The sequence below is a fragment of the Cherax quadricarinatus genome, chromosome 9, assembly GCF_038502225.1.
Source record: "Cherax quadricarinatus isolate ZL_2023a chromosome 9, ASM3850222v1, whole genome shotgun sequence".
NCBI classification, from domain to species: Eukaryota; Metazoa; Arthropoda; class Malacostraca; order Decapoda; family Parastacidae; genus Cherax; species Cherax quadricarinatus.
Genome location: NC_091300.1, coordinates 16,590,064 through 16,612,200, shown reverse-complemented (window position 1 = coordinate 16,612,200; position 22,137 = coordinate 16,590,064). Strand labels below are relative to the sequence as shown.

Here is a 22,137-nt window from a genome sequence, read left to right as displayed (position 1 = left end):
TATATATACATATATATATATACATATATATATATACATATATATATATATACATATATATACATATATATATATATATATATATATATACATATATATATACATATATACATATATATATATACATTTATATACATATATATATATATATATATACATATATATATATACATATATATATATACATGTACATATATATATATATACATATATATATATACATATATATATATACATGTACATATATATATATATACATATATATATATACATATATATATATACATATATATATATACATGTACATATATATATATATACATATATATAAACATATATATATATATATATATATATATACATATATATATATAAACATATATATATATACATATATATATATAAACATATATATATATACATATATATATATAAACATATATATATATACATATATATATATAAACATATATATACATATATATAAACATATATACATATATATATATATATATAAACATATATATATATATATTCAACAAGTCGGCCGTCTCCCACCGAGGCAGTGTGACTCAAAAAAGAAAGAAAATTCCAAAAAAGAAAATGCTTTCATCATCATTCAACGCTTTCACCTCACTCACACATAGTCACTGTTTTTGCAGAGGTGCTCAGAATACAACAGTTTAGAAGCATATACGTATAAAGATACACAACATATCCCTCCAAACTGCCAATATCCCAAACCCCTCCTTTAAAGTGCAGGCATTGTATTTCCCATTTCCAGGACTCAAGTCCGACTATATGAAAATAACCGGTTTCCCTGAATCCCTTCACTAAATATTACCCTGCTCACACTCCAACAGATCGTCAGGTCCCAAGTACCATTCGTCTCCATTCACTGCTATCTAACACTCTCACGCACGCTTGCTGGAAGTCTAAGCCCCTTGCCCACAAAACCTCCTTTACCCCCTCTCTCCAACCCTTTCGAGGACCACCCCTACCTCGCCTTCCTTCCCCTATAGATTTATATGCTTTCCATGTCATTCTACTTTGATCCATTCTCTCTAAATGACCAAACCACCTCAACAACCCCTCTTCTGCCCTCTGACTAATACTTTTATTGACTCCACACCTTTTCCTAATTTCCACACTCCGAATTTTCTGCATAATATTTACACCACACATTGCCCTTAGACAGGACATCTCCACTGCCTCCAACCGTCTCCTCGCTGCTGCATTTACCACCCAAGCTTTACACCCATATAAGAGTGTTGGTACTACTATACTTTCATACATTCCCTTCTTTGCCTCCATAGATAACGTTTTTTGACTCCACATATACCTCAATGCACCACTCACCTTTTTTTCCTCATCAATTCTATGATTAACCTCATCCTTCATAAATCCATCCGCCGACACGCCAACTCCCAAGTATCTGAAAACATTCACTTCTTCCATACTCCTCCTCCCCAATTTGATATCCAATTTTTCTTTATCTAAATCATTTGATACCCTCATCACCTTACTCTTTTCTATGTTCACTTTCAACTTTCTACCTTTACACACATTCCCAAACTCATTGCAATTTTTCTTTAGAATCTCCCATAAGCACAGTATCATCAGCAAAAAGTAACTGTGTTAATTCCCATTTTGAATTTGATTCCCCATAATTTAATCCCACCCCTCTCCCGAACACCCTAGCATTTACTTCTTTTACAACTCCATCTATAAATATATTAAACAACCATGGTGACATTACACATCCCTGTGAAAGACCTACTTTTACCGGGAAGTAGTCTCCCTCTCTTCTACACACCCTAACCTGAGCCTCACTATCCTCATAAAAACTCTTTACAGCATTTAGTAACTTACCACCTATTCCATATACTTGCAACATCTGCCACATTGCTCCCCTATCCACTCTATCATATGCCTTTTCTAAATCCATAAATGCAATAAAAACTTCCCTACCTTTATTTAAATACTGTTCACATATATGCTTCAATGTAAACACTTGATCTACACATCCCCTATCCACTCTGAAACCTCCTTGCTCATCCGCAATCCTACATTCTGTCTTACCTCTAATTCTTTCAAATATAACCCTACCATACACTTTTCCTGGTATACTCAATAAACTTATTCCTCTATAATTTTTACAATCTCTTTTGTCCCCTTTCCCTTTATATAAAGGGACTATACATGCTCTCTGCCAATCCCTAGGTACCTTCCCCTCTTTCATACATTTATTAAACAAAAGTACCAACCACTCCAACACTATATCCCCCCCTGCTTTTAACATTTCTGTCATGATCCCATCAGTTCCAGCTGCTTTACCCCCTTTCATTCTACGTAATGCCTCACGTACCTCCCCCACACTTACATTCTGCTTTTCTTCACTCCTAAAAGATGGTATACCTCCCTGACCAGTGCATGAAATTACCGCCTCCCTTTCTTCCTCAACATTTAAAAGTTCCTCAAAATATTCTCGCCATCTACCTAATACCTCCATCTCCCCATCTACTAACTCCCCTACTCTGTTTTTAACTGACAAATCCATACTTTCCCTAGGCTTTCTTGACTTTTTTAACTCACTCCAAAATTTTTTCTTATTTTCATTAAAATTTCTTGACAGTGCCTCTCCCACTCTATCATCTGCTCTCCTTTTGCACTCTCTCACCACTCTCTTCACCTTTCGTTTACTCTCCATATACTCTGCTCTTCTTATAACACTTCTGCTTTGTAAAAACCTCTCATAAGCTAACTTTTTCTCTTTTATCACACCCTTTACTTCATTATTCCACCAATCACTCCTCTTTCCACCTGCCCCCACCCTCCTATAACCACAAACTTCTGCCCCACATTCTAATACTGCATTTTTAAAACTATTCCAACCCTCTTCAACCCCCCCCCCCACTACTCATCTTTGCACTAGCCCACCTTTCTGCCAATAGTCGCTTGTATCTCCCCCGAACTTCCTCCTCCATTAGTTTATACACTTTCACCTCCCTCTTACTTGTTGTTGCCACCTTCCTGTTTTCCCATCTACCTCTTACTCTAACTGTAGCTACAACTAAATAATGATCCGATATATCAGTTGCCCCTCTATAAACATGTACATCCTGGAGCCTACCCATCAACCTTTTATCCACCAATACATAATCTAACAAACTACTTTCATTACGTGCTACATCATACCTTGTATATTTATTTATCCTCCTTTTCGTAAAATATGTATTACTTATTACCAAATTTCTTTCTACACATAGCTCAATTAAAGGCTCCCCATTTTCATTTACCCCTGGCACCCCAAATTTACCTACTACTCCCTCCATAACATTTTTACTCACTTTAGCATTGAAATCCCCAACCACCATTACTCTCACATTTGATTCAAAACTCCCCACGCATTCACTCAACATTTCCCAAAATCCCTCTCTCTCCTCTACACTTCTTTCTTCTCCAGGTGCTTACACGCTTACTATAACCCATTTTTCACATCCAATCTTTATTTTACTCCACATAATCCTTGAATTAATACATTTATAGTCCCTCTTTTCCTGCCATAGCTTATCCTTCAACATCATTGCTACTCCTTCTTTAGCTCTAACTCTATTTGAAACCCCTGACCTAATCCCATTTATTCCTCTCCACTGAAACTCTCCCACCCCCTTCAGCTTTGTTTCACTTAAAGCCAGGACATCCAGCTTCTTCTCATTCATAACATCCACAATCATCTCTTTCTTATCATTTGCACAACATCCACGCACATTCAGACTTCTCACTTTGACAATTTTCTTCTTATTCTTTTTAGTAATCTTTACAGGAAAAGGGGTTACTAGCCCATTGTTCCCGGCATTTTAGTTGACTTTTACAACACGCATGGCTTACGGAGGAAAGATTCTTATTCCACTTCCCCATGGATATAAAAGGAAAAGTAATAAGACCAAGAACTATTAAGATAAAATCAAAGAAAACTCAGATGAGTGTGTATAAATAAACGTGTACATGTATGTGTAGTGTGACCTAAGTGTAAGTAGAAGTAGCAAGACATACCTGTAATCTTGCATATTTATGAGACAGACAAAAGACACCAGCAATCCTACCATCATGTAAAACAATTACAGGCTTTCGTTTTACATTCACTTGGCAGGACGGTAGTACCTCCCTGGGTGGTTGCTGTCTACCAACCTACTACCTACAATATATATATATATATATATATATATATATATATATATATATATATATATATATATATATATATATATATATATATATATATATATATATATATATATATATATATATATATATATATATATATACAAATATTGATCCACTTGGGTCTAGCTCCGTGGTAAAATACTGTGGACTCTGATACAGACTTAGCAGGTTCGAGTCCTGCTGTGGACGTAGAGACAATGTTTGTAAATAATTTCTCTTGTTTGCGAATTATTAATCATATATACATGTGCATCTACCTTGGCTGATACCTATCTCCAATACACCAGGGAGGAAGGAGGAGCAGCTGCCAGCTTCAGGGAGTCCCAAAAGTCTAGAAAATATGGAGAACTTGCCCATCATTATATGTTTGTTCCCATAGGCTCAGAGACCCTCGGCTCATGGGGAAAGAGTGCATCTAAATTCCTTAAGGAGCTGGGAAAAAGACTCATCAGGGTAACTAGGGATCCCAGGGCAGCTAGTTTTCTGTTCCAGCGGCTCAGTGCGGCTGTTCAAAGGGGTAATGCCTGCTGTATTTTGGGCACACGTCCCAGCTCTGAGGAGCTGGATGAGATTTTCGCCTTATAATCGGTGATACACACGTAACAATATGTACCTTATATGCCACCTGTATATCAACAATGTATCTCTTAAATCTTCTGTACCATATTATGTAATAAAATATTCCTATTGGTAAAAAAAAAGTATATTAAAAGATGGGGTGGCATGGGGAAGTGGAATATTCAAACGGCTTCAGGAAGAAATCCAAATATTCTTCCTTGAAGCCTTTTTATCCACTTCTCCGAGGCTATGGGTCCCACAATTTACACCAGAGGTGGACCCCATCTTATATATATATATATATATACATATATATATATATATAAATATATATAATGTTTATATATACACATATATATATATATATATATATATGTATTTATATATATATATGTATATATATGTATATATAAACATTATATATATATATATATATGTATATATATATATATATATGTATATATATATATATATATATGTATATATATATATACATATATATGTATATATATATATATATATATATATATATATATATATATATATATATGTATATATATATATATATATATGTATATATATATATATATATATATATATATATATATATATATGTATATATATATATATATATATATATATATATATATATATATATATATATGTATATATATATATATATATATATGTATATATATATATATATATATATATATATATATATATATATATGTATATATATATATATATATATATATATATATATATATATATATATATATATATATATGTATATATATATATATATATATATATATATATATATATATATATATATATATATATATATATGTATATATATATATATATATATATATATATATATGTATATATATATATATATATATATATATATATATATATATATATATATATATATATATATATATATATGTATATATATATATATATATATATATATATATATATATATATATATATATATATATATATATATATATGTATATATATATAAAAATATATATATATAATATATATATATATAAAATATATATATATATATATATATATATATATATATATATATATATATATATATATATATATATATATATATATATATATATATATATAAACAAAATAGTTGAGTGGTTGTACCAAGTGCCAGGGTTTTCTCTGGAAAACTGAAACGAATCATTAAAAATATGCATTTAATACACACAGGCAAACATCTTACCGAGGACGAAACATCCCAGGTAAACGCCAGAATTCACGAAGCTCACGAGGGCCACGAACACGATGTAGATCTCAATGGTGGGGGCCACAGCAGTTAAGAATCCACATATTATACTGAAGACTGCTGAACAGAGTATTACCGGCCGACGACCAAACCTGGTCATGAGGATGCGGCATTCAGACGCTGATATTTCACATTTTCACTACGTATCAGATCATATTGTACTGAATGCAAATCAAGTTAATAATGCATGTCACACAGGTTTAAATGATATACTCAGATCTGACATTGAACTCTGGACGCAATAGTTCTGTTTTAAGTGGTGTCGAGTGTGTACTTAGTGGTGTCTAGCATCTTAACTCAAATATTTGTCTCCAAGATAAGATTTTGATTTAAGGGTTAACTGTAGTAAGCAAAACTGCATATTCGAGTAGGAATAGGAAAACAATATATATATATATATATATATATATATATATATATATATATATATATATATATATATATATATATATATATATATATAATAGATCGTGTCATGTAGGGATACAAGTAATAACATAAATCCTGAAGCCAAAGAAATAACCATTGCGTCAGAGATAGTGAATGTCAACACAACCTACGTATTTAGGTGTATAAATGAAATATAAATTGAGGAGACAACTTATTTGTTAAAATAACCTACGTGTTGAGAAGATGATTTACTTGTCAATATGATTTATATGTCAATGTGACTGACTTGTCGATATGATTTACACAAACACAGAATAAGTTGTGATAAATATCTGTCAATGAATAAACAAAGATGGACGGGGACCGCGAACCGCGGCTTATAAATTTACAGTTCGACGCTCTATGGACGGTGGAGCGTCCGACTGTCGGCAGTTATTGCCCGTCATCCATCGTCTCTTTATTCATGATTTACATATTAATGTGACTTACTTGTCAAGAAAATACCCAGAGATGAAGAAACCGATGAGCTTTCCCCCTTGCACAGCTGCCTGCGTGGTAGCGTACAACACACGACGCTCACACACCAGGTCCCACTGACGTGGATACAACGTCAAAGCTTATTACTTGTATTAGCAAAGATAACAGTTGGGAAGTATGGGGAAGGAAGGGAACACATGTAACTCAAACCAATTTGTCCAGAGTTGCCATATTTGAGCTTTTAAAACAGAGGACATTTCCTGTCTGAAGAGGTTGGTGTATGTACCTACTCATGTGTTATTGTACATCTGTGTGTATATATACATTACTGTGCTGTATAACTTGTATAAACTGTGTCATAAATATAAAAAAGAGGTTTGATGAGATCCACAACTTAATGTTGATATTCTTTTATCCTTGCTTTCCTACTGACCCATCAATTTTTTATTCTCCATCAGGAGAAAAAAATTAATTGTACAAGCCGCTGAAACGATTTTTTTAAGTCAAGGTAACGAGTGGTGGAGGATCTGTCCTCAGAAAGAGGAGATCGACTGTGACAGCCAGACTTTCCCATACTGTTGTGCTGTCTGTTCTTAGGAACCTATTAAGTAGTTTTTAAGAAAATTACAGCTATCAAGTCAAAAAAGGGGGTTGCATAAGAAAATACAATTTGTTTTCTTAACACACTGGCTGTGTCCCACCGAGGCAGAGTGACCCGAGAAAGAAGAAACACTTTCATCATAATTCACTCCATCACTGTCTTGCCAGAGGGGAGCCTACTATACAGTTAAAAAAATGAATTAAACATATTAACACCTCTCCTTCGGAGCGCAGGCACTGCACTTCCCATCTCCAGGACTCAAGTCAGGCTAACCGGTTTCCCTGAATCACTTCATAAATGTTACTTTGATCACACTCGAACAACACGTCAAGGCATAAAAACCATTTGTCTCCACTCCTGTTCCATTCATGGACTATTTTTCTGTAATTACTACCCACCTTCCCATCCGTTGGCAACAACGTTGGTCTGATCTGCTCTATAACAAACTTAATTCTATTAAACCGAGTATAGGTTACTGGCCGTCTTCTTGTCATCAATGTCGAGGTTGGGAGACTACTCTCTCTTGTCTTTGCATCGGCCACACTTGTCTTACTCATGAGTATCTCATGGAGAGGCGCCCTGTTCCTCTCTGTGAGAATTGTCAGGTTCCAGTATCTGTTAACCACATTCTGTTGGACTGCCCATTCTATCTACGAGTACGCAGAATTTACCTACAACGTCGTCTCCGCTCTGCTGCTCTTTCTTTACCTTCCCTTCTTGCTGATGGACCCTCCTTTAATCTGGACTCTCTCATTGACTTTTTGACAACTGATTTACTCCACAAACTCTGATGATGATACCTTCAGCACTCCCCTCAGCCCTTTCTACCTCAATCTCTTGCTACCCTCTACCCCTGCACTATCCACTGCCCCGCTGTACTCCATAACCTACTAATCCTCCCTCTCCCTCTTGCTACCCGATACGCTCACATCTTTCCCTGCCCTCCAGCGCTGTATAGCCCTTGTGGTTTAGCACTTCTTTTTGATTATAACAATAATAATAATAATCCACTCACTCCTACACGACACACTCACGCACTCTTGCCTCCTTTACCTCCCTTTAATACTAATATCAATTTTTAAAAGGGGTGAACTGGTAAGCCAATGGAAGGCCTCGGTTAAATGATCAAAAGCTCCAATGGCGGGTCGCCACATAATACCCGCGTCAGCAAACATTTGTGCTGCTTTCTGAACTTAGAAAATACCGTGATGATCTTAAGAATAAACTAAAAGCACAGCTCACCTCTGTGGTCACAGTTGACTCGTACTGAGTAAGGTTGAAGTCCCTGGAAGAGCAAGGTACTTGGGAAATGGTGGTGGTAGGTGGTACTTTCTCCTGCATAGCTGCCTGGTACCCTAGCTGGGCCACGACGCTGTAGTCGTAGTCGTATTTACGACAGCTCTCGTAATTACCAGTTACATTGCTGATATAAGATTCATAACACAATCAATTAAAGCATCGACCTTAACTGCATAAAATTCTACTCTTATAGGTACGTTATACATGACATTTATTTAACATTACTAATCCGTTAAAAATGATTAAAAATATTCATTATTCACACTAGTAAATAAGCATATATTTTCATTCATTATCCCATAAATTATATCATTCTCTAGCAAATTTAATTTCATTCTTTTTAGGTATTCGGTTTAACTTTAAATAATGAATTAAATGATAATTCTACCATTAAAAAATGATCTGGATGGCGATATGTGAAGCACTTGACTGCTGAGATGAAGCAAAACTGACAAATGGTGTAAAATGTTCAAGTGGAGAGGGGAAATTTATTGCGACGTTTCCCCCTATGCATTCCGTAAGTCTCCTTCACGAGCAAAACGTACTTATAAGGCTCATCTGACTAACTTGTATGGTATGGCGAAGCTGAAGATGTGTTCCTGAGTCCAGTTGGCCTCCACCAGGGGCTCTATGTGGCACCAATGGTCGAGAGTGGCACCCAGGAACTGATAGCCAAGTGTCGGCAGTGATGTAGGGAAGGCGGCTGTCAGGGAAGAGCAATAGACGAGGGATTTTAAATAATGCCGAGAATAATTCGTGGAAAGTTTTGATGTAATTGTGTGTGAAAGTACGGATGTTCGATCCTCCTCCTGGGAACTGAATCCGCGACATCGCAGACGGTGCCGCGAGTGACAAGATTATAGACCCAGAAAGCATGTGGTTTTTTATATTACCTGTAAGTATAACTCGTTATTGTCACCAGAGTTTAACTATAACTTATTTCGCACCCAAAACTACATTACTACAAAAAGCGGAACAGAATGAGTATGAATTTGCAGCGCATTGTGCCTTAAGAGAAACGAGAAATTCTAGATGATAAAATTAACGTAATACAATAAGTGAGATATATAAGCAACAATCATGACTGATATTATTGTCTATAAGCGTAAACATAGAGAACTGAATTTAGCAATTTTGTAAATGGTTCATTAGCGTTAGACATGCACTATGTGCATGTCTAACCCTTTTGATTATCGTTCACAGGATAAGCATGGGTTGGGTACCGTCGAGAGGATGGGTCTGGGAGTTTTTTTTTTATATTTTATTTAAAACTTCATGTACAAATATTAATAGGTACATATATAAAATAATGAACAAGGACAACATCAGTAAAACAATATATAAACACAAAACAATCCAGGCAACATCTGACACTCTACTATATACAAGTTTTTAAAACATATCACAATTTAAGAAGGAATAAAGTTATAATAACAAAGGCCACAAAATGTCTATAAATAAAACTCCTAAAATTACAACCTCAACACAATAATGCTCCAAGCTTAATGACAATCACCCATAATACCACTCGCAACAAATACACCAGACCTACAATATGCTTTATTAAGCAACCTGTGCTGCAACACAGGTGACCCATCATCCCTCCCCTCCCCCCACTCACACACACACATTGAAAACTAACCCCATCACCAACCTGAATAATCATGACATTAATTATCCTCAATTTAGGATTATTATGACACATGTCACTTGAGGAAACATTATTTACAACCATGAATGGTACAGGACTACCAAAATTACAATACCTTAAATAAGAATAATAATAATAGGTAATTACGTCAAAACTGATGCTGGACCACGTTACAAAAAAAGGCAAAAATAACTCAGTGCTTCAAGGAAATAGTGAAAGGAAAACCCTCTCAAGAAAATTCAAATTCAATTGCAATACCAGTGTAACCAAAGAAATATACATGTTATATAATTTATAGGTTATACATTAATACATGTTATATATTTAATCTGCTCCTTACACCTTCCCCATCAAGGGAACTAAGCAAAACTTATCTTGCACAACCTCTCATCTGGTCACACACTAGTACCTCCAATCACACCCAACCACATCACTGCATTCCCAAGGAGGTGAGCCCGTTGAAATCCCCTGAACCCCCCCCCCCTTTTACCAACCTACTCACCCCGGCAGTTAAAGCCCCTTATAACGCCAATAAATTCCCTATTGTTAGTCCTCTATAACCCTCAGAAAAATACTCTTCCCACCTTTTCCCAAAAATGTCTCTATTGCGACACAAAGTTCGATAAAACGCCGCCGCCAAAGTCCTTCTCAGCACATCCCCACCCACCTTCCCCCTCATACCCCATAAAACATGTATGTAGTCCACGATGACATATGCTAAACCTCTTACCACACTCCTCCACACCACTCATATCAAGACTCAACGCTCGCAATACCGACACACCTTGACCCCCTACCCTCACCACTACCTTACACATCCATACCCTGATGCACTCCAAACCTTCACAAAAATAGACGACATGATACGCAGTCTCTTCCCCACAGCATCTGCCACACCCCCCACCCTCAATAACCCTCCTATCTCGGAGCATCGCTCCCGTTGGCAAAATCACATGCAGGAAACGGTACATAACCTCACGCGCCCTAGGTCGTATCCTTAATTTACTAAATCTTCGCCATATTACATCCCATGCATACATGGGGTAGATCCCTTCAACCGGCGCCACTACATGTCTCACTAACAATTTACACAAAGTTCCCACCTTTACTTTTCCTGGTTCCCTGGCTAACATTAAGGCGCCTAACACTGTTTCACATTCCTTCATTTCCGCCCCTCCATACCATTTCCTCAGGTGAGCATGTACCTTATCTAGCTGACCCTCCCTCCATCCACCTGCACTCATCACTTCCCTCTTAATAAACACACATTTCACGCGCTTTCTCAAGTCCAACAAACCCAACCCTCCCCTACATACCGGCAATGTCACTACCTCCCTTCGCAACCAGTTGCACCCTGAACCCCACAAAAATTTAAACACCATTCTAAGAATACTCGTGATCGCCGTTCCTGTTAACGGCATCACAGCCGAAACAAACCAGACTTTACTATATAGTAATACATTGATGACAATTGCACGTTGCCTAAGGGTTAAATGGTGAGGTCGCAGCATTCCCAACCGTCGCTGCACCTGTTCCACCATCCTATTCGAATTGTTAACCCTTGCAGCACTCAGGTCAGCCTCATACATGACACCGCAGATTTTCAGACTCCCGGTCCTCCGCTGCACAACATCACATCCCCAATCTAATCTCTCTGTCCACTCTCCCAGCCCCATGATCATTGACTTTTCCAGATTTACCTTCATCCCAGTAGCTCTCCCAAAAGTGTGTACAACTTCCCCCAAAAGTCCTAACCGTGTCTCCTCACTTGCCAAAATAGTGGTATCATCAACATAGCCCACCAAACCAGGCCACGGCTTCAGCTCACCATCCCTCCCCCCAGTCCTTAGACGATCCTCCACCATCCTATAAAAGGGATCCTGAACACATGCAAACAATATTTGTGATAAAGGACATCCCTGCCGAAGACCCAGCTCCATGTTGACTCCCCCCCCCCCCACACACCCATTGATTTGCACCCTTACCTTTGCGTTTGAGTACAACGTATCCACCCACCCCACTATTTCTTCGCCAAACCCCTGTCGTAGGAGAATATCCCTCAAAGCCTTTCTTTCCACCCTATCATAAGCCCCTTGCCAATCCAACGCCACCAACGCCCCTCTTCCCCTTTCCATGTCCTCCAGGAACCCCTTGATAATCCCGTGGCCCACGCTCATTGACCTACCAGGTAAACCAAACTGAGACTCAAACACGACCCTCCCCACAACACATTTAAGCCGATTCCCAAGAATTTTCGCAAATAATTTATAATCAGCACAAAGCAACGAAATGGCTCGGTAATCCCGAAGGGTACTCTGCTGTGTACCCTTTGGGACCAACACCACCACCGCCGTTGCCTGAGATTCTCCCATCTTACCTCCGTCTTTCATGGCATTCATTAACCTTACTAGGAAACCCCTAAGCAGACCCCAGTGCTGTACATAAAATTCGCTTGGTAAACCATCGATCCCGGGTGCCTTACCTTTCCTCATGTCCATAAGGGCTCTCCATATTTCCCCCTCCTCAATGACCCCACCCAGTGCCTCCCGATCACTCCTCCCCAGTTTGCACGGCACATACTCACATACCTTCCCAAGAACCTCACCATCCACCCCACTACTTTTCCCGTATTCCTCAAACCATCTATCTGCATATGCACTCATCCCCTTGGTGTCCCTTAATACCTGACCCTCTCTAAAACCCCCCACAGAAGATATGACTTGCAAACCCGGTATTGTAGTCGTTCGCTGTCGTACCTTCTGTCCTCGCAGCACACAAGCTGATGGCTTGTCGCCCCAGAGTACTTCGTCCAACCCCGCCTGTACCCGTACAGCTGCAAAACGTTCTTCTTGCAAATCCCGTATTCTGTCCTTCAACATGTGTATATCCTCCACCGGGTACACCCCGGCCACCGCCCCCCCTCGTAACAATTCCGTAATCTAGATTCTAAGTAATTTGACAAACCATACTGCAATTGATTAATGCGTTTGCCCTCCCCCACATAAAATTGACGTATTCGTAACTTAGCCACACTATCCCACCATCCTACCACATCTTCCTCAGTACTTCTGTCGGCACAGAGCTGTTCCCAAAATATTACAAACGCTTCCACTCCCTCCCTATCCCCCAAAACCATCGTGTTCAGTTTCCAATAACTTCCCTGCCTACGAGCCAAAGCATCCCATCCCACCTCCACTAATACCGCCCTATGATCGGAAGACACCATCTCAATAGTTTTAAAAGACTCTACCAAAACCCTCTGAGATAAATATAACCTGTCCAAACGAGCCGCATATCCCCTTCTTATAAACGTATGTTCCACCTCCCACAGACCTCCCCCAAAAGCATCACGTAACTGAAGATCTCTAAGCAGGCCCCCCCAAGACTGAGGAAAAATATCCCGCTACTCTGGGTTCCACGTCTGTCCTCTTAATTACACAATTCCAATCCCCCCCCACAATCGCCACAGACGGTAACGTGCGTAGGTAATACACGAGCTCCTCCCGCACAAAATCCATCTTCACTTTCACGTCACTTTCTGCTGGGGCATACACACACACAAACGCTCTCTCCCATCCACCATCCTTCCACACGTAATACTCTCCCCCCTCCCCCCCCTCTTTCCCTGATCAACACACCCATTCCTCCTTTTAAACGCTCAGATGGCAACACATAAGCCTGATACCCAGGCACCACTAATTCACGACCAAGTTTAAAATTGTGCTCCTGCACAAAAGCTACGTCAACCTTGTACCTATTCAAAAACATCCTGAAGCACTCCCGTTTAACACCATCACACAGACCATTAATATTTATTGTTACACACCTGAGGCCAGTTTAAGATTCTTCCCTTTCAGACCGTTCCCCTGGACTGTGCCTTTGCCACAGACTCCCCCCTCCTTCCCAACCATCCCCCCCCCCTTCTGTTGTGGCCCTCTCGCAGAGTCACTCTGGGTACCATAACCCCATGTCTTTTTCCCCGGCCTTTGCGCCGGCGTCAGAACATCGTCCGAATCTGACGCTGCTGCCCTTTTCCTTGTAGCTCCCTCAGTTTCCATATCTGAGTCCTGGGAGCCAGCACAATGGACTTCCACCTCTACCACCCTTAATCCGCCTCCATGCCCTTCCATGGCACTCGCACTGTCCACCACAGGTGCCACCTGATCCTCCCCTTTCCCACACACACCTTCTGCCCTGATCCCAGGGTCTTGTTCGCTGTAACTCTCCACCCCTCAAGGAAGGTTCCTTGATGTTGGTGAGGGGCTCTTGATTTAGAGAATTGGATCTGTGCTCCAGTTCCCCGAATTAAGCCTGAATGCCTTCCACATCCCCCCCCCAGGCGCTGTATAATCCTCCGGGTTTAGCGCTTCCCCCTTGATTATAATAATAATATAATGTAACTCTCCACCTCCGTAGACTGTAACATAGCTTGTATCACCGTCTCCAACTCCTCCTCAATAGCCTTCACTGCTGCGCCCTCCTGTACCTCCTCACTTGACAACTGTACTGTTGATGGGCCAGGTGATTCATGGATCACCACTTCTTCCGATTCCACAGGAGGAGCCACCACCTCTTCACTCCACATGCGACCACGCCCTCCTCCTTGCCCCCGTTCTTCCTTAGGCATTGGGTGCTCATGCGCAGGTGCTCCGCCCCTTGCCGGCCCAGGAGCCATACTCCGCTTGCCACAGTCCGCCGCCATATGGTCGGCACGTACGTCTCTGCCCCGCATACGCTACCATTACCTGGGTTCTAAACTCTTCGAGATATACATACGAGGGTATAGGATGCCTTAGCGTCATCTTGAGATTAAAAGAACCCTCAGGAAATCCTGTGTAAGCACCTTTTACCCATTTGCCAGCTTGGGCCAGATGTACAGTTCCATAACGTTCGAATACATTTCGAATATCTACCTCATCAGCCTCAAAAGGCACGTTGCGGAGCTTAACCCACGAATAATGTCGTGATACATCAGTCAACTTGACCCTCACTGCCGGTGTTACGTTAATGCTGACATCTTGGTAACGATCAACCAAAGCCTCGTATACTTGAGCAGTTAGCACTTTCACGAAAATTCTATATACACCGTTCAGTGCCACTCCATATAAATCCTCGTCTCTGATGCCATATGTCTCTCGTATAATTTTGGGCAATAACACATCGACTGACGTAGGCGTTAAAGCCCCACTAATAAGTTCAATGCCCAAAGTATTCACTCTCCTGCGCACACCTGGCGCCATGTCGTTGACTGAGTAGCTCGTCTGGGAAACAGTAGAGGGGTGCAAAGCACGACCGCACTCTACCTCATCCAGGCAGCGAATGCACAACACCTCCTCGTACCACTGCTGTCAGGTTACTGAGGAGCGTCAGGCAAGGGGGTCTACACGGCCCAAGAGCGATGCAGACAATATGTCTGGGAGTACCACGGTCCACAGGATGATCCTGGGGTTACTACCGTTCACAGGGAAAGGAAGATTACTGAAGTAGAGAGAAATGGTCTTTTAAATTTGATGTGCTGCTGGAAAAAGAATACAGTAATATCTATGAAGGGATTCGTGAAAATTGGTTACCTATTGCATTATACAGGCTATGGTTACGAGAATGCTAAGAATACCTGTCAGTATTGTGGATTATCTAACACCACTTCAGTTATTAATGGAGCCCTGAGTTGGAAATATTGGTATTTTGTGCTCGGGGTACAATCAAGCCTTAATACGTTAATGGTGATAACATACAACTGGAGCAGTCGTAGCATAACTCTCGATTGAGTGGTGGTAATATGAAAGCCAGGTAAGCGGTCGTTGTATGAAAATCGATTAAGTGGTCGTAGCATCAGAGCCAAGTAAGTGGTCGTTGCATTAAAGCCAAGTGAGTGGTAATAACATAGAAGCCAGGTAAAGGCCTGGTCAAGGACTGGACCGCGGGGGCGCTGACTCCCGGAACACACTCCAGGTAGTGCTCACAGCATCAAAACCAGACGAGGAACATGGGAGGAACTAGGGTGTACAATAACATCACTAGTGGAAAGTACTCACAGTAATCACTTGGTTAATGGGGTTTGAACCTTATCGACAACACGAGGGTCATTAAGGCTACACGTCACCTGTTCATCACCAGTCAAGAATACTTCAGTCCATAAAATAGAGATTGAAGTAAACGTAGCTCGGTTGACAGAATATTAAACTCACACACCAAAGTCCGTGGATCGATCCCCGGTACGGATGGAAACACTGGGCGTGTTTCCTTAAGACGCCTGCTGTCCCTGCTCACCTAGCTTCAAGTAGGTACTTGGGTGTTAGCTGACTGGCGTGGGTCACATTCTGAGGACAAAATTAATCTAAGTTGCCCGAAATACTCTGCACAACCAGGGGGTTTCTATATAGTATGTCACTGATGTCAGCTAGGCCTGTATAGTTGTCATGTACTTGTAGAAATATAGATTATTATTATTATTAATAGAGAGACATACGCCTTTGGTGTATATATCCTGTCAGAAAGCACTTAATAAACTAAGGAATACTTAACAAACTAAGGTATATAATAACATAACTAGCGGGCAACACTCACAATAAGCACACAGAAGGAAGATGAGAAGGTTCCATCTGCCTCGTGTCCCTGCTAACTGCATCAAGTCTTCGAAGGTCGACATGTTTCCTAAGTCAGTCTGAGTCCGTGTCTCACCGGGGTCAACAGATTCTTCTTCTTCCTTCAAAGTCTCTTTCTGCATCCACTTCTTATTGATTCTCTGTCTCTCTTCTTCAGCATATTCTCTTCCTTTTTCTCTGGCCACTATGTTACCCTCCTCCATATTTACCTCGGGGTGTTCTCACTGTTCTCTATACTTGTATCTTTTTTTCTCTTATTTAGGTTTAAAAATGTTTTTGCTGTTTAATAACTGTAGGTAAAATAAGATGAAATAGACAGTAAAATAAGCCTAAATAGGCAATAAGACAAAGAGGCAGAAATTTTGTGCTTAATACAATGAAATTCCTTATTCATTTATGAATGTATTATTGTCTTTAACCGTGTGTTCTACATATACTGTCCTCACCTCGTCCTCTCCTCTGGTTGTATATTTGTAAATGAAGACAAAAATGATTCAACGTTAAAAACAGTAATAACACAAAAAATGTCAGAATTCTTGGAAATTTATCCTAACTAAAACTTTGGTTCAAGAATTTTACCTGAGGTTCTTCACTGACGCTGTGTGGCCTTAAGTAAAGAACACATGTGATAAGTTTTGCATAATTAATGTGTGACTAGATAATGATCCAAATCGGACCGAAACGTCGTCGTAATTTTCAGTCTCCTCTGCGCGGGTTATTTGTGTAATCATTGATCGCAAAACCTGCCATTATACGGAGTACCTGAACCGCTTACTAAACCTTGCATTATATATATCTGATTTAAGTCATTTTTGTTCAAAATGATAATTAATAATATATATATATATATATATATATATATATATATATATATATATATATATATATATATATATATATATATATATATATATATATATGCAATAAGATCACAGTAAACAGGTGATTTCAGAATATGCAAAACAACCACTCTGAAAGAATAGAGAAATTCCAAGCGCTTTCGTGACTACTCACATTATCAAGGAACTATCATAGTTCCTTGATAATGTGAGTAGTCACGAAAGCGCTTGGAATTTCTCTATTCTTTCAGAGTGGTTGTTTTGCATATATATATATATATATATATATATATATATATATATATATATATATATATATATATATATATATATATATATATATATATATATATATATATTTGTCGTGCCGAATATGTAAAACTGGTCATTTAGCAAGAACTCATTTAAAATTAAGTCCTTTCTAAAATTTTCTCTTATACGTTTAAAGATATATATTTTTCATTAATGTTAATGTAAAAATTTTTAATTTTACTCCAAAAGAATCTTAGAAAACTTACCTAACCTTATTATATGAAGAACAATTTATTTCAGCCTAACCCAACTAAATATATTTTAGATTTGCTTACAATAATTTAATACTGAACAAACATAGTGAAATATATTTTTTTCCTTAGGTTCAGAATGATCTTGGCGAAATTATTATATACACAAATTTTCGCTTGTCCTATATGGCAAGATGAAGCCAAGATCGCAAGTTCTGCCTATTCGGCACGACACACACACACACATATAATATATATATATATATATATATATATATATATATATATATATAATTGTACCCATGAAACGAGTGGTATTAATCAATAACAACACTGCACTAGCCAAGGAGACGAACCCATGCTGCTTTGGCCCGCCTCCTGGTGAGCAAAAACGCATGACGCTTTAGACCACTAGACCACACAATGTTCCTTAACAATGGTGCATCCAGCCAAGCTAGATGTTGTACCCACCATCAAAGGACATACGGTGGTGTGGACGTCTCTGAGCTGATTTCATTCTATTCCCTGTTTGTGTACTAGCTCAACAAGCAGTATATTATATTTTTTACTCATGAAACGAGTGGTATTCATCAGTAACAACACTGAACTAGCCAATAAGCCGAACTCATGGTGAGCGAAAACGCATGACGCTTTTGAGGCGTCCACACCACCGTATGTTCGTCGATGGCGGGTACAACATCTAGATTGGCTGGATGCACCATTGTTAATGATTGTGTGGTCTAGTGGTCTAAAGCATCATGTGTTTTCGATCATCATGAGGCACGCCAAAACAGCATGGGCTCGACTCCTTGCCTAGTGCAGTGTTGTTATTGATCAATATCGCTCGTTCATGGGTACAGTTATATAAAATACTGCTCGTTTGGCTAGTACACCAAACAGGGAGTAGAATGACATTAGCTAAGAAGCATCCACATCACCCTATGTCCTCGGATGACGAATAAAACACCTAGCTTGGCTGGATGCGTCATTTTTGAGGATTGTGTGGTTCAGTGGACTAGAGCGTCATGTGTTTTTGCTCACCATGAGACGGGCCAAAGCAGCATGGGTTCGACTCCTTGGCTAGTCGCAGTGTTGTTATTGATATATATCTATATATATATATATATATATATATATATATATATATATATATATATATATATATATATATATATATATATATATATATATATATATATATATATGTCGTGCCGAATAGGCAGAACTTGCGATCTTGGCTTAAATAGCAATGCTCATCTTGCCATGTAAGACAAGCGAAAATTTGTGTATGCAATAATTTCGCCAAAATCATTCTGAACCTAACGAAAAAAATATATTTCACTCTGTTTGTTTAATATTAAATTATTGTAAACAAATCTAAAATATATTTAGTTGGGTTAGGCTAAAATAAATTGCTCTTGTTATAATAAGGCTAGGTAAGTTTTCTAAGATTCTTTTGGTGCAAAATTATAAATTTTTACATTAACATTAATGAAAAAAATATATCTTTAAACGTATAAGAGAAAATTTCAGGAAGGAATTAATTTTAAATGAGTTCTTGCTAATTGACCAGTTTTACATATTCGGCACGACACACACACACATATATATATATATATATATATATATATATATATATATATATATATATATATATATATATATATATATATATATATATCATGTTGTGCTTAATAAGCCAAATCGTACAGTTTTGGTCTGCGACTTTTTGGTGCGTAACTTAAAAAACCCTGTCTCCTAAAGGGTAAATAACCTGCTTGTCTAGAGGCATTTAAATTACATTGAAAAAGCAACCACCTAGAGCCAGCATGTACCTTCATACATATTATGAAGCATAAATTTGAATAAGGAAAGAAAAAAATCTCACCTATACAAAAATATATATTAACAGTAACGTATATACAACCTACAGTCTACTCTACTACAACATCAACTTTACTCCACTGCACATTACCTAACTGCTACTAGTGAGTAAAACAAAATATATAAACATTTATAAACAGGGAGGCTCCATAAACTCCCCCCCCCTTCTTCTGCCTGTCTGTCTACCAGCAGGCAAAAAGACCATACGAGTACTATCCAAAAACTTAAACAGGCCTCTGCACACTAGGGCCTTACAGGTAAACATGAGAGCACTTAAAAACAAATAAAATAACATACAAAAAAAAAAAAAAAAAAAACTCCATCTACTTACACCAACGCAAAACCAAAACTTCTCCGAGCCACAGCTATTCTTATACTGCCCCCAGAAAGACCTCACCTGCTCCTGTCTCCTGGCCACTCTGTCCAACCAGGAGTAATATTAGCCTGATTCCAGAACATATCCCGGAAAATGGCATATATAAAGTGCTCTTTTTATACAAAATTTTTAAACCTTAGGTCTGGGGAAACACAAAATTCTCCAGAAATAAGAAAATTCCATAAAGCACTGTCTTGGTGCAATTTACTTGTCCATAGAAAAACACAATAAACATTTATCACCTTAAAGTTTATCTCTGCACCGAGCACTGCTAATCCGCAGATATTGTGAAACTTTGATATAAAAGTGATCAGGTTTTACACCACATGAAGCCACAGTCATGCTCTGGAGCTGAACTCTGGAACAAATAGGATAAAGCACATCACAACTGAGTGTTGGCCAAACACCTACGTTAATGCATTTTCTATACATAATATAAAATTAAACAGCTGACTGAGTTACCTCTGTACATAATAATTACATAAAAAGTATACAAAATAATTATATACAAGTAAACTTATTATAAACTGAGAAAGTCTCTCTTCAAAAAACATAAGTTATAATTATCATACAACTCTACTTACAAAAATAAACATACACTTTATATAAACAATGTTCCCACATATTGACATGTTTATTATAAATTGAGAAACTCTGTAAACAATAAAAAATATATAAACAGTCTCCAAAAACAGTGCAAAAAATTAGTGTACATATTAATACAAACAGAAAATTACATTATCAACCCTGCGTCTTACAGGAATAAATAATAAGGCAAAACTGGCTATGCAAAACACACCACTGGGAGAAATTGGAGAACACGGGAGAGAAAATTACTAGACTTCAAAACTGGGTAGTTAGTCACATATAAAACTGTGTCGGTGGGACTGTGGCCTTGAAAAACACTAGTAAGTAAGTAAGTAAGTAAGTAAGTAAATAAGTAAGTTTATTCAGGTATACACAAATACAGTTACATAGAATTATCATACATAGCAGCATATGTGTAGAGAACCTAGGATAACCCAAAAAAGTCAGACAGAGTGACTTATTTCCATTGGGGTCCTTTGGAGTCATTACCATTTACCCCTCAAAAGGTGACCGCCCCAGGCCTTCACCTACACTGTCATTCCAAGGAACCCTGGAGTCACCACACTTAATAAAAAAACAAAAAAAAAAAATAAAAAAACAAAAAAAAAAAATAAAAAAAACAGGTGGGTCCTGGAGAATCACAACCCACAAAACACACAGGATCACTATGCATGACCCAAAAATGGTAAGGTTTCACTGCCAACATCGTACCACTACCTTTGGTCCAACAGTCCATAAACCAATATCACACAGGTGAGACCTCACAGCCCACATCTTACCTAGGCATGTACTGACGTGACTACCACTAAAAACACACA

At 38.2% G+C, this 22,137-nt stretch overlaps 1 protein-coding gene across 1 annotated transcript in view; it reads right to left on the bottom strand.

Annotated features, from left to right (window-relative positions):
- LOC128692281 (organic cation transporter protein) overlaps positions 1–22,137 on the bottom strand; it is a 123,156-nt gene that overhangs the window by 62,663 nt on the left and 38,356 nt on the right. Inside the window, exons 2-6 of the mRNA XM_070083265.1 lie at positions 17,092–17,419; positions 9,441–9,576; positions 8,817–8,997; positions 6,986–7,089; positions 6,044–6,198 (exon numbers count right to left, since the gene is read on the bottom strand). Coding sequence (XP_069939366.1) covers positions 6,044–6,198; positions 6,986–7,089; positions 8,817–8,997; positions 9,441–9,576; positions 17,092–17,332 — 817 coding nt within the window. The 5' untranslated portion in view covers positions 17,333–17,419. The remainder of the gene's footprint in view (positions 1–6,043; positions 6,199–6,985; positions 7,090–8,816; positions 8,998–9,440; positions 9,577–17,091; positions 17,420–22,137) is intronic.